Source organism: Podarcis erhardii, assembly GCF_964252035.2.
Source record: "Podarcis erhardii genome assembly, chromosome: 13".
NCBI lineage: Eukaryota > Metazoa > Chordata > Lepidosauria > Squamata > Lacertidae > Podarcis > Podarcis erhardii.
Window position 1 is genome coordinate 37,667,159 of NC_138502.1, and position 14,556 is coordinate 37,681,714.

Genomic DNA, 14,556 nt, shown 5'->3' on the forward strand with positions numbered 1-14,556 from the left:
TTATTTCTCCCTCCTTCGATTTTAACCATATACTTTCAATCTGTTTTCCATGCTCCAGGTCATGGATTTATCCACAAGTGTACACATCCTTTACATATAATGCTCCTCCTCCCATCCTGTTTGGTCTACACCTTTAAAACAGATTGCCCCTCAAGTCATACATTTCAGTCATGAGTCTCATCCCACCAGGTTTCAGTAATGCCTACTAACCTACTAGGTCATATTTGCCATCCTGTATTAAAAGCTCCCATTCATCTTGCTTGTTTCCCATACTCTGTGCCTTTGTGTAGAGAAAAATGAAACTAGGAGTCATTCCCTCCATCTGCTTCCTCCTTGTAGTTTGTTGCCCTCTTGCAGTTTTCTGGAGCCTCACCTCAGTATCCCATGCATCAATGAAGCTATTGTACCCGATACCGAGCAACCTTCTGTTGCCTGTTATGTTTTGACAATTACTCTGTGTACTTTTGGGTGGGATGCAAGGTGGCGTTGTGGGGCCTAGGACTTGCCAATCAGATGATCGGCGGTAAAGATTCTGAAAAAACCAATGGTAGAGCATCTGGTTACGATACAGGTGGGGCTGGGGCAGACCCCTGTCTGAAATCCTGAAGAGTCACTGCTACTCTGTGTAGACAGGCCACCTTGTTCCTACAAACCTGACTAGAAATTTATTGTCTGCCTTGATCATTTTAGATGTTAAAATTTAGGTGGTGGAGAGGGTTAAGTCTAAGACTGATCCTATGTTCTGTGGGAGGAGGGGATATTTTGCACACCTCCCTATAAGTAATAAATCCCCATAGCGAAAATAAATAGGAAGCATTTCTAAGCCCACATGGTAACTTAGGAATTAAGATCACATGGGAATTGAAAAATTGAAATACTTACAATGGATTAAGAATCTGATGGATGGATGGCCATTGTATGAAGGTTTCAGAGTCAACAGAGGACACGATGTGAGAAGCAAGTGCACCAATCATAAGGTCACCTGGCTGATAGTACTTGTGTGGGATATGGAGGTGACTGATGCTCCGATTGACATTTGACATAGTCACCATTTGAGGCAGCAAAAAAATTAACAGCATGAACATTGCCATACTAGGAACAATACATTTTCCTAGACAGAGATTTCCCTGATTACAGCTAATCAGCATTCGCATTAGAAACAGCCTCAGTACAGCAGCTTGCCTTAACTGGCACTCTCCGAATGCACCAGCTAAATTCCCAAGACCTAGAATCCAACTCCAGGGGAAAGCTCACTAAACGAGTCAGCAGCACCTTAGCATTTGCTGGGGATGACAGAGAGGGTTTTAATTCTTTTTAGACTGGATTCTGTAAGTCTATGGAGGTCTAATCAGAAGCAGATTATTACCATGTAATTGATAATAACAGGGGAGAGAATAATGATCCCTTTGCCTCAGCTGCTCCATTGGAAGTAGCAGAGACAATGATCCACACAGAATAATCCCTCAGCAGCCTCCTTCAAGTGTTTTCAAGGCATTGTAATGAGGGGGGAGCAGAAACAAGCCTGTTGCCCCTTCCCCTCCATTGCATCCCTGCTGCCAGTTTCATCACCTACTGTGTTCTCAGAAGAGAGCCTCTCCAGCTTTCTCTACTTACTGTACTTTCTTACACTATCCAGAACCCTAAAAGTTGTCAATCACTCAAGAGAATCTACACAGGTAGAGAAAGCTCCTTGCTGGGAATCAACAAGGACCTCTCTCCTGCAGCAGTTAGGCCAACCAAGCCTCTCCATTGGGCTCATGGTCCAAACCACATTCACATGTCCATCAGCTGATGTTACATGAGGCCAGGCATGGGGCAGGTAAACCCATGGGGCCAAGATGAATTCTAGCCGCTGGTAGAATTAGACTGGAAAGGAACAATTGTGAGCAGACTCTGAGTGACTTCAAGGCATGGCTGTTTATGATGGACAAATGGTCCGTTGGGCCCTGTCTGCAGGCCTTTTTAGGGCCCCTAGATATTTCTACCTAAATAAACAGAGAATTGTAGAATTGGAAGGGGCCCCACAGGTCATCAAGCTAGACCACCTGCAGTGCAGGGATCACAACTCAAGCATCCGTGACAGGCTGGGCGGGTGACATGAGGAGGATGCAGCAGGAAGGGCACATGCCCATTACATCCTCCTGACGCCCTGCCAGCCCCACGCTGCTTTGAGGGGCTGGGATGTGGGATCGGACTTGCAAAGCAGAACAGGGCTGGCATGGGTGGTGTGAGGAGCAAAACCTGTCCTGGAAAATACTGTGCCCAGGCAATGACTGCCCTTGTGACTTCAGCTAAACCCTCTTTTCTCTCGTGCTGCTTTGAGAAGAGGAAAGTGCATTCAAGAGCAGAGTTTGAGACACAAAGGGGATTGTGAGCTCGGCCCTGACTCTCGGATTCCAAGGAAGCAGCAGGACCACAGGCCTGTAAGGGAGGCAAAATTTGAAACAAAACTTGAGGTAGGGAATTTCTGTCCTGGCTCTTCTGAAAGTACTTCTTCATTCACACAAAGAGCTGCTTGTACAATTCTGAGTTCAGAATAGGTATATGTGGCATCTGTCACTCTCTCTGGGAAGATGGGTATTTTCCTCCTTTTCATTTTCTGCTCATAGCATAGGGATATTATCTCCTGATGCCACAGGGGTGCCAAAGGGTTCTGTCATGGGCCTGTTCTTCTCATACCAGACCAATCTCATTTCTTTTCTTTTTTATGGCATTACAAATGTGGTGGATCAGGAGAATGCTGTGGTCATAGTCTACTTTGAGTTCAATCAGGCTTTTCTCAAACTCCCCTGTGATATTTTCATGAGGAAGCTGGTAAAATGTATGCTGAACATGTGCAGAGGAGGGCAGCCAGGAAGATCATGGGTGGGAAACCAAGCCTTATGAGCAATGGTTGAGGGAGCTGGGTATGTTTAGCCTGGAAAAAGGAGACTGAGAGGAGATATGATACTCATCCTCAAATATCTCAAGGGCTGTCAGATGGAAGATGCAGCAAGCCTGTCTCCTGCTACAGAGAGTAGGACCCAAACCAATGGATTCATGTTACAAGAAAGGATGGAGGTGGAGTTTCTGGGCATCTCCACACTTTCCTCTGTAAAATTGGTGGGGGGGGGCGGTTGTGTGTGTCCACAAGAGTTCCTCAGTTTTCCAATTGTGCCCTTGGGCCCCCAAACATGGGGACCACATCTCGGGGTGGGGGAGAACCATGTTCATTATCCATGTTCTGGGGTAACAGAAAATAGTGACAATGGGCTATTTTGCTATTTCTTCTTTATTAACTGCTGTTTGTCATTCAGATCAGGCCTCAATATGATAATGTAGCATTTGGGGGCAAAGATGGATCCCAGTAAACCAGCACTAGAGGCCAAGATGGAGAAGATCTCCACAGCCACCATGTGTTTTCCCTTAGAGCTCAGGTAAACCGGAACAAAGGAGATCCAAACACTACAAAACAACAACATGCTGAAGGTGATGAATTTGGCCTCATTAAAGCTGTCAGGCAGTTTCCTGGCTAAAAATGCTACAACAAAACTGACAATGGCCAGGAGGCCCATGTAGCCCAGGACACAGTAAAATAGGGCAGCTGACCCTTCATTACATTCCAGAATAATTTCTCCCATCACAGAGTGTTTGTCAAAATGGGGGAATGGGGGAGAGGTTCCCAGCCACACAGTGCAAATACCAGCTTGGATAATAGTACAAATCAACACAATGGCGCTTGCCAGTCTTTTCCCCACCCATTTCCTCATTCTGGATCCTGGTTTGGTGGCCATGAATGCCAGAACAACGGTGATGGTTTTGGCCAACACACAAGAAACAGTCACTGTGAAAACCACACCAAAAGCCATTTGTCGGACAAGGCAGGTCACTCTGTCTGGTCGGCTGAGGAAGATGAGGGGACAGAGAAAACAGAGAAGGAGAGAGAGGAGGAGAACGTAGGTGAGGTCCCGATTATTGGCCCTGACAATCGGTGTGTCCTGATGCTTCAGAAAGATGGCGAGGGACAATAGGGTGAGCAAAGAGCAGAATACGGAGCCAAAAGCTAAGCTCATCCCAAGCGGTTCTTCCAAAGTCAAGAAGCTGATGGACTTTGGAATGCATTGTGTTTGGTTCCTGTTTGGAAAGTGATCTTCTGAGCATCCGACACAGTCATTCATGTCTGAAAAGAAGAAAGGATTCCCTTTAAGGGTGCAACTTGAGAGTAGGTATGCATCCTCCTGGCAGTATGGGACTTACCAGTTGGATGTGGAAGAGACAATCCTTTTTCAGACACAGGAGTGAATAGCATGGGGAGAAAGGGTTCGGAACCCCCTCCCCCAGACAATGATCTCACAGTCGCTTGCCTGGACAGTAAGGTGGTGGGTCTGGACAGCAGGAGGCCTGTGCCCTGCAGGTGCACTGCTCCAACTCATCTCCATCACCACCCAAGTAATCCAGTGATAGAAAGCCTCTGGCCCATGGGGCCATTTTAGCAAGTTACACCAACCGGCCCTGTATCTGATGTCATCCCTGATGTTAGGTGTAGGGCAGGTAACAGTGTGCTTTGTAAACCCCAACCATCATCTGATCATTTGGGCTTGCAAAGCACCTCTTTGAAAATAGTGGGCCTCGTTGCTGGGCCATCAGCTGGTTGCAATGAAGAGCTCCACGTCTGTGAACTTCAATCACCATGGAAATCAGACCTACATCAATAGCAGCAACTGTGACACCTTTCACACTGCCACAGATCCTTCACAGGAAATCTAATATGACACATATCTGAAAGCTCCCTAATGTCTCCTACCTTTCTGGTATGAAATCTTGCCTTCTGAACACGGAGCACAGTCATAGCAGCAGAACTTCTCCCCTTCCTTCTTTTTTCTCCTAGTACCAGAAGGGCAATTTTTGTTGCATTGAGAGAGGGGTGGGACCTGTGAATGTTAATTAACCATTAGGAAATGTTTAGCACAGGGGAAATAATGGACATTTGGAGAACCTGAATTCCATTTTCTGGGGTGCAAGGGATCAAGTGGATGGGAGAAATGGCCTGCTGAATATTCAGAGAATTTTGAAAGCAATGAGCTGTCAACAGCCATTAATGGCATCTAATGAGACAGAAGATGTTTTTGTGGCTCTGAAAATGAAGTAATGGCTTTTTCAATGTGTGTGTTTTTTTAAAAAAATCAAAGGGAGGGAGGGAGTCCACCTGAAGAAATAATACCATTATTTCCAAATAATACTATTACTTGGAAAAATACATTTCTTATAAAATTCAAAAGATTTTAAAGTAGAGTTGAAAGGATGTTTTGACATCCTAAGTGATTTAAATAAGCAGCTACTGTATACACTTTCAGGTTCCTTCAGTTTTACCAGCTGAAAAAACAGAAATGTTGGGGACTGAGAACCCCAGACTAAATACACTGGGCCAAGAGACAATTGTAAAACAAGTTAAGGTACAGGGACCCCTGACCGTTAGGTCCAGTCATGGATGACTCTGGGGTAGCGGCACTCATCTCGCTTTATTGGCCGAGGGAGCTGGCGTACAGCTTCTGGGTCATGGGGCCAGCATGACTAAGCCGCTTCTGGTAAACCAGAGCAGCGCATGGAAACGCTGTTTACTTTCCCACTGGAGCAGTACCTATTTATCTACTTGCACTTTGGCATGCTTTTGAACTGCTAGGTTGGCAGGCGCAGGGACCGAACAATGGGAGCTCACCCTGTCACTGGGATTCGAACTGCCGACCTTCTGATCGGCCAGCCCTAGGCTCTGTGATTTAGACAACAGCGCCACACACATTCCACAACTTAAGCAGCCTCAAAAACAAGGATTGTGCTGGACTCTGCAAGACTTCTGCTACTATAACTTGAGAATTACTAGCCTCCAAACCAGGCATTCTCTGCAGAGGTTCTTTCTCCCCAAAGAAGTTGGTTGGAGATTAGGCTTAGGTCACACTCTGCTGGCCTAGAAATCTGTAAAGAATGTGCTAGACAGGGAAGTGGAAGACCAGGATTCAAATCCCCACTTGGCCATGAAACTCATTGGGTGACCTTGGACCAGTCACTGCTGCTCTCAGTCTACACTACCTTACAGGGTTGTTGGTTGTTAGGATAAAATGGGAAGTAAGCAAAGGAAAGGTGGACTAAAACTGCAATAAACAAACAAGCATACAATAATGAACTATGTCCTGGCCTGCTTCCAGGCATCAGAGCCCCACGACATTCATAGAGGTTTTCATAAACAACAAGAGAGAAAAAATGCAGGATCCATGTCTCCGCTAGGCTTCCAAGATGCAAGCATCACATTTAGGACACACTGGAGTTGCAATTTGCTGAAATCATGCCCCACCTGGTCAAAACTCCTGTGCCACACCATTTTGTCTTCATTGATGGAAAACTCTTTTCCGGGGGGAGCATCCAATTTCATCCATCCAACCTTCATTCTGATGAAGGAGTTATTTGGGAAAGTGACCAAGTTGGTAATATCAAATCCAGCTTCTAATTCCCTCTTCTCACTAAAAGACACTTCTTCTCCCGCACTGTTGTTAAATGAGACACTCCTAAGAAATGGGTGGAGCTGCATTGAGACAATTGTTTAAAACTCAACCTTATGTTCAGCATCGCCTTTTAATGTGCCATTGCCTCTTCCAAGGCAGTAGACAAGATTTCATATAATCACGAAATAATAACAATAGCAGTAATAACAGTAAATGTTGATTGATCTCTCTTTCCTCTGTAGATTCCTCCGTATAGGACTAAGGCACACTGTATATGTATTTCAAAGCTTAAACAGGACTTCCAAAATCATCATGCAAACATCCATGAAGTTCAATACAGAAAGGGTATAAATGAAAGAACAGGAAAATGGGGAGAGGGTAAGACTGAGGGAGGAACAGGCAAAAAAGATGTTCCTGTTAAGACTCTAGTTGAGATAGAAATTGCCATTGACAATATCACACCTAGCTGTTTTGAAGAGCTGAAGCTCAGGTGAGTGAGTTGCATCCGATTTTCTCAGATATGATAAATATTACTATAAAAAGATGGTTTTTTGTCCAAAATGAATGTCACTGTGTATTTCTGATGATACCATTGTAAATATGTTGCCAAAAAAATTGGCAAGATTCAAGTGGCAGCATTCATAGTAATTGCAACTCAATAGAACACAGCCCAAAAATCTTATGCTGGACACTTTGTATAACTCACTCTGGAATATACCGTATTTTTCATCCCATAGGACGCTCCGACCCATAGGACGCACCTAGTTTTTTGGGGGGGGAGATTTTTTCTTTTATTTCCCCACCAAAACCAGGTCAGGGAACAGTGGTATGGCGGCGCTCCGCCTCCCCGCTGTCCCCTGAGATGGGGCTGGCCGATGTCTGCCCTGCGCGAGGGGTGCTCTGCTTCAGGGTGCACTGCACGCCGGGTGGCAGGCTGCTATCCACAGTGTGGGGAGCCCTGCGGGAACTCCCGTGGGCTGCCCAGGCTTGCTGATGGCTTCCAGAAGCCTGGAGACTGGGAGGGGTCGGTGCGCATCAACCCCTCTCGCTCTCCAAGCTTCAGCGAAAGCCTGTATTCGCCCCATAGGACGCACACAGATTTCCCCTTCATTTTTGGAGGGGGAAAAGTGTGTCCTATAGGGCGAAAAATACGGTAGCTATAACAAAGAAAATCACAAATAATTTGAGATTTTGACAAGGACTAGACATGATTTATATGATTTGGCATATACAGCAGAACCAACGTTTTCAAAACAACCCCCTCCCCCAAAACCTGGCAAATCTGGAACTATGCTTGGTGATCTGATACAATTGGACTTAATTTGGACTTTAAAGTCTTTCTTTAACTCACGTGCAACTACACATCCTACATGCCTATTTTACAGTTTGGTTATTCATCTTTCAATTTTTGACTGTTGTTAAAATTGTTGCCTTTCCTTTATCAACAATATAAAATGAAATAATATTTTTTTTAAAAAAAAGAGCCATTACCTGCCAGGGCTGCAATTTCTGAAGCTGCGGTCTCCATCTTCTCACAATTCCTCTGTCCTTCGACCAGGATTGGAACATGGCATGCAGAGCATGTGCCACAACATAGACAGCATTGTAGATGCTGTAGCTGTGGCCAGTCATGCTCATCTCAAAGCCAGACGAGGGGAGGCTGTCCAGCTTCTTCTGTCCAGTGCAGGGTTCACTGAAATCAGTACTGGATTTGGAAAAGAAACAATGGAACGTATCTTGCCAGAACTGCTGAAGAAAACCATCTTCACCTGCCATGAAAGGATTGAGGGAGCGAAGAATGGTCTTGAATCCTTGCACCTCTTTTGAGTGCACTGTGAAGCAGATGGAGCCATGAAATGGTCGCATATCCTGGCTCATTCGAAAGGCCACTGCTGAGAAATCCAGTTGAGCAGTCATAATCCATACCTTCTCCATAGATGTCACATTTTCCACTTCCCCTGCCACTAGCCATATTTGCAAAAAAAACAAGGACTTGTCTTCTCCATAGACAACGACAGCATTGGCTTTGCTTTCCGCAATCATGTAATAGGTTTGGAGCCACTGGGAAATTATGTCGTAATACTCTTCAAAATATGAGCCTTTTGGAGTTCTCTCTGCAAAGGCCAAGCAAATGCCTCTCTGGAAAAGCAGAGCTTGCAGGATTTCCATAAACTTCTCTCCACTCTCACTATCCACCGCAAGCAACCCAACCCACGTCCATCCAAAGTGCAGAAGTAACTCAACAATCCCAGTGTACTGATGGGCTTCATTGGGCACCATCCGGTAGAAGGGAGTGGATTGGCTTTGACCAGCATCCTCTGGGGCAAAGGAGCCATAAGTGAGCTGGAAGGAAATGGACACTTAATTCCCATTACAGTAATGCAGTAGAAACATTGGATAGCAATGACGAAACAAGGAAATAAATAGGTTTTTTTAAATATAAATGTAGTTGAATAATTGATCCTGCGTGGAAAGCAATGACCAACTACTTGTGTTTGGGACCCACCTCTCCTACAAGGCCCCACACTGTCCAGTGGACACTGTCCACTGTCCAAAGTAATTAAAGGAACTGCTGAGCGATATGCACCCCTGAACTTTGTTTCACTCCATATAGAATTGACATACAAGCTATTTTGCATACATACACAATGCATAGACAGTTTGATGTGCATAAAACTCCAGTCATATCTTCCGATACACACTCAGACATTGAGTGGAAGATTGATGTGTATTTATTGTATTTCTATGCTGTTTTCCATTCAAATGAATCCCAAAGCAGCTTACAAACAATAAATAAAAATAACATAATAGAACGTCACAAGTACAGCATAAATAATTAAGAAATCATCAATAATCTCCCGCTTGGACTACTGCAATGCGCTCTACACGAGGCTACCTTTGAAGATGACTCGGAAACTACAACTAATCCAGAATGCAGCAGCTAGACTGGTGACTGGGAGTGGCCACCGAGACTATATAACACTGGTCCTGAAAGATCTTCACTGGCTCCCAGTATGTTTCTGAGCACAATTCAAGGAGTTGGTGCTGACCTTTAAAGCCCTACATGGCCTTGGCCCTGTATAACTGAAGGAGCATCTCCACCCCCATCATTCAGCCTAGACACTGAGGTCCTCCTCTGAGGGTCTTCTGGTGTTTCCCTCACTGCGAGAAGTGAAGTTCCTGGGAACAAGGCAGAAGGCCTTCTTGGTAGTGGCGCCCTCCTTGTGTAATGCCCTCCCTTCAGATGTCAAGGAGATAAAGAACTATAAAACTTTAGAGGTAAATGTAACTTTTAGAAGACATCTGAAGGCAGCCCTGTATGCTGTAAGCTGCTCAGAGTGGCTGGGGAAACCCAGCCAGATGGGCAGGGTATAAATAATAAACGTATTATTATTATTATTATTATTATTATTATTATTATTATTATTAAAACAATTACAATATTAACAAATAAGCAACTAAAAAATAACATCACAATTACAGCATAACTCATATTACATGATTAACAAATCAATAAGGCATTTATAATGCATTCTCTCTCCTCCTCAAGTTCATCACTGAATGCAATATCAGGCTTATATCCTTCTGAAATATGAAACTTACTCAAGAGAACATGTAAGTAAGGATGAGTTATGAAGCCACCATGTTTGTTTCTTACCTGGGGAATCTTGTAGCCTGTTAAGATGGCTGCCATGTGGAGGGAAGTTTCAAAGTCAAGTCCCCCAATGATTGCCATCAGATTTTTCTGTATGCCACACTGGTAGTTGGGTACAAATCTATAGGGTGTGGAGAGTATGTCCAGAGTGGCCCAGTAGGTCATCCTTTCACTGAAGTAGCTGTCATGGATGTGGAATCCCAATGTGACATTGGGCAATATCTGAGGGTTCTCATTGACCTCATTGACTGCAAACACCAAGGCCAGAACATGCTGGTAGTTCTTTGGAATGAGCCTGCAATTAAAATAATACATCTACTGTTATACTGCTAGGTAAAGGTAAAGGGACCCCTGACCATTAGGTCCAGTCATGGCCGACTCTGGGGTTGTGGCGCTCATCTCGCTTTATTGGCCAAGGGAGCCGGCGTACAGCTTCCAAGTCATGTGGCCAGCATGACTAAGCCACTTCTGGCAAACCAGAGCAGCGCACGGAAACGCCAATTACCTTCCTGCCGGAGCAGTACCTATTTATCTACTTGCACTTTGACGTGCTTTCGAACTGCTAGGTTGGCAGGAGCAGGGACTGAGCAACGGGAGCTCACCCCGTCACAGGGATTTGAACCACCGACCTTCTGTTTGGCAAGTCCTAGGCTCTGTGGTTTAACCCACAGTGCCACCCGCAGCCTGAATGTGATAGAGTTATTTTTGCAGCTACAGTGGTACCTTGGGTTACAAACACTTCAGGTTACAGACTCTGCTAACCCGGAAGTAGTACCTCGGGTTAAGAACTTTACCTTAGGATGAGAACAGAAATTGCACGGCGGCAGTGCAGCAGCAGCATGAGACCCCCATTAGCTAAAGTGTTACCTCAGGTTAAGAACGGTTTCAGGTTAAGAACGGACCTCCGGAACGAATTAAGTTCGTAACCAGAGGTACCACTGTATTGTTAAAGTTGCAAAAACAAAGAGGATGGGACTGAGTGAGGGAAAAGTTTTGGAGAAACATTGGGATTATCAGCTCTGCTCAAGGCATGACGGATTGCAGCAACAACCGGGGAAAGATTGACATACAAGACAGAAAGAAACATCATGGGCAGGATAAATGTCACACTCAGGAAGAACGATACAGTATGAGCTATTCACTTGTAGTCTTATAAATTACTTAATGTGTCAACAAGAATAGAAGTTATAAATATTGCAGCTATTGTAGAAGGGATTACTATTATGATGGGAATGTCATTGAAATCAATAAGATTTTGGAACGCAGAATATTTCGCACCCCTCCCTTTATCACTGAAATCAATGGGACTTACTTTTGAGCAGATGTTGTTAGTCATTAATATCACCTGGCAATTGGGGGGGGGGATGGAAAAAATGTACCAACTCCTCCTTGACTGGGAAGTCAAGGAGGAGGAGGTTAAATCTGTAATGATCAAAGGGGCCAAGACTTTGGCTACAACATTCCAATGAGTGCCTGGGAAAATTTATGGAAGGTTAATATGAAATTCACCACATGTTACACTCTAAAAGAAAACTTTATGAAGATGCAATTCCGTTGGTACCTGACACCACTGAAATTATCAAAAATGTGTAAGAATATTTCAAATATATGTTGGAGGTGTGCGGAGGCGGAAGGCTCAATGTTGCGCATGTGGTGGATGTGTAACAAAATTAAGGGATTTTGGAGTGTTATTTACAATGAGCTTAAAAGAATGTTTAAGGTATCCTTCTTTAAAAAAAAAACCTGGAGGCTTTTCTCCTGGGGATACTTGGCCCAGATATACCTAAAAATGCAACAAAAGAAAAAAAACTTGTATGCTACAGTTGCCACAAGAATACTAATTGCCACAAATTGGAAAGGAGAGGAAATCTCAACAAAGCTGGAGTGGCAAACAAAGTTATTTGAGTACGCTGAGTTGGCAAAAATGACAGACAAATTAAGAGGTAAGACTGACCAGGCATTTATTAGGAAATGGGACATGTATAAAAAAATACCTTATTGAATATTTTGACAATATGACATCAGTGGCAGTTCTGTGTAAGTTCTGTGATAGGATGAATAATCATGAAAAACAGTAATACGGATTAAAATCAATAAAAAGTAAATGAAGATTAACAGTGTGTGAGATTAAGTGGTAAATACACAATGTGGTGACGGAAAGTCGTTAGAAATCTAAGAATAATGTATAACGAAATGATGTAACAAATAGTTTCACTTATTTTTTGCCATTAACTTTTATGCTTGTTATTTCTTTTTAATCTCAATAAAGCATTAAAAACTCTTTAAAAAAGGAGGGGGTAGAGAAAGAAAGAAAAATAAATTCCTTACAAGAGGCTAAGAATCTGATAGATGGCCTGGCATTCTTTGAAGGTTTCATGGTCAAGAGAGGACAGAAGATGAGAAGCAAGTCCACCAATCATAAGGTCACCTGGCTGGTAGTACTTGTGTGGGATGTAGAGAAGATCACTGATGGTGCAGTGATTGACATGTGACTGGCTCACCATTCGTAGCAGCAAGAATATTAACATCACCAACACTGCCATACTCGGGAGGAAAAAACCCTTTTCCTAGACAGCAGCTCCCCTGATTCCACCAAAAAGCATTAGGAGCAGCATCAGTAGTGGTCTGCCTTAAACACTCAAGAGAAAAATTAGCACCGAGCTAATGAACGCTGCCTCGTCTTCTGTTCTAGCATTTGGGATGGCATAGAGGGTTTTCATAAATGCCTTTAGGCTTTTGACATTGCTCTCTGCAAATCTTTGGAGGTCTAATCAGAAGCAGACTGATAATGACAGGGGAGATAATAATGATCCCTTTGCATCATGTGGTCCATTGGAAGAAAAAAAGACAACATGTTTGTTAAATCTTACCAGATGTGGCCTCTCCGCCTTTGTCAAGCAGCAATGTCCCAGGGAGAAAGAACCACAGTAGCCATCTTCAGGTGTCCCTCACATCCCCGTCATCAGCTCCATCACCTACCATGTGTTCAGAAATGAACTTTGTTCCATGCTTTTCCTCAGCTCATATAGGTTTTATGTGCGGTTCAGAGCCAATGCTGGATTTATGTATAAGCTAAACAAGCTATAGCTTAGGGCCCCACTCTCTTGCGGGCCCCCAACAAAATTAAAGCGGGGGGAAACTGGATGTACATTTCCAAAGTGTAAGATAAAAAACAAATAAAATAAAACCTACATACAGCAATAGTGTTTTGTGTTGTGTAGGCTCCTATGATATAAGTAATGGGCCCCGCCTGCTAGCCTGCTCCCTAAAATATCACTGGTTTGCTCATTTCTATATAAATTACTTTGATAAAATACATATTTTGTTAGGTGCAAATGGCTTTAGATACCAATTAGATCCATAAATGACCATATAGCATATATTCAACACAAAAAAGCGACAATTTGTTGTTGGCAGAAGACAGCTGGACATATAAAGGGCCCCATTACCTTCAGTAGCTTAGAGCCTCCTCAAACCTAAATCCGGCCCTGTTCAGAGTCCTAGAAAGTTGGGGTTGTAGCGTAATTCATGCCTGGAACTTACACAGGTAGACATGTTTTTCCCCTTACAACTCACAAAAGTTGGTGACACATGTGACAAGGATATGATGCATAGGGCATGTCCAGTAGGTTCTTCTTTGCTGTCCACTCATGTGACTGTAATTGGCAGAAAGAAAAGTACAAAGGATAGGGCAGACTTTGGTAATTTGGCACCCTGAGCGAGGACAAAATGTGGTGTCTCCAAAATTTCTTATTTTCATGCCATCCTCACCCTCAGGTCCTGTTTCCGCTCATTATTACTTTTTTGGAGTTCTGACCTGTGGCTCACGCTTTCACTCATTTTCCAAGAAGTGACCCACACAGGTCAGGGGAACAAAAATGGCTGAAAACAGACTTCCGGGTTAGCGCCAACGTCTAATGGCGGATTCCCTCCGAGCTCCGGAGGGAATCAGCTCAGTAGGGATCGGGTTCTACCGTGCCGGCGACGCGGGGACCCTTAAAAACCACAGGAGTGGATACCTGTGGACGTGGTGACTCGGCGGGCACCATTAACGCCCCCCCGACCCGCAAAGGAGCCTTTTTAAAGGCTGCGGAACGGGGGACGGGGGGTGGCGCGGTGCTGAGAGTCCTCTGCTTCCCCTGCTGAGTGAAGCCGCATGCCATGGATGGAGAGCACTGACTTTTTCCTTTAAACATTCAGACTAAAAGCAACAACCCGTGAGTAATACGGAAATCGGACTTTAAAAGAAACAACCCGTGAGTAATACGGAAATCGGACTTTAAAAGAAAAAACTCTTTAAATTCGGTATGAACGGGGGAGGGGTAAAAAGGAAGTCTGCCCCCCCCCACCTTGTAGATATCTTAAAGCAAAGATCAGATAACTAAAGTCGAGAGAATCATCTTTTCCTTTTTGGAAGAAAAATTAATA

At 44.1% G+C, this 14,556-nt stretch overlaps 1 protein-coding gene across 2 annotated transcripts; it reads right to left on the reverse strand.

Annotated features, from left to right (window-relative positions):
* Positions 1-3,260: 3,260 nt before the first annotated feature.
* LOC309328001 (vomeronasal type-2 receptor 26-like) lies at positions 3,261-10,454 on the reverse strand (the record flags this gene model as incomplete). 2 transcript variants are annotated; one of them, XM_081837782.1, is made up of 5 exons in its annotated part: positions 10,132-10,454; positions 7,965-8,816; positions 6,326-6,553; positions 4,784-4,910; positions 3,261-4,159 (listed from the first exon to the last, which is right to left on the reverse strand). In XM_081837782.1, the coding sequence occupies exons 1-5, from the start codon at positions 10,441-10,443 to the stop codon at positions 3,261-3,263; spliced, it is 2,418 nt and encodes an 805-aa protein (XP_081693908.1). In that variant the 5' UTR covers positions 10,444-10,454. The 2 variants fall into 2 exon arrangements, with proteins under 2 accessions (XP_081693908.1, XP_081693909.1); XM_081837783.1 differs by lacking the exon at positions 6,326-6,553.
* Between the last annotated feature and the right edge of the window lie 4,102 nt (positions 10,455-14,556).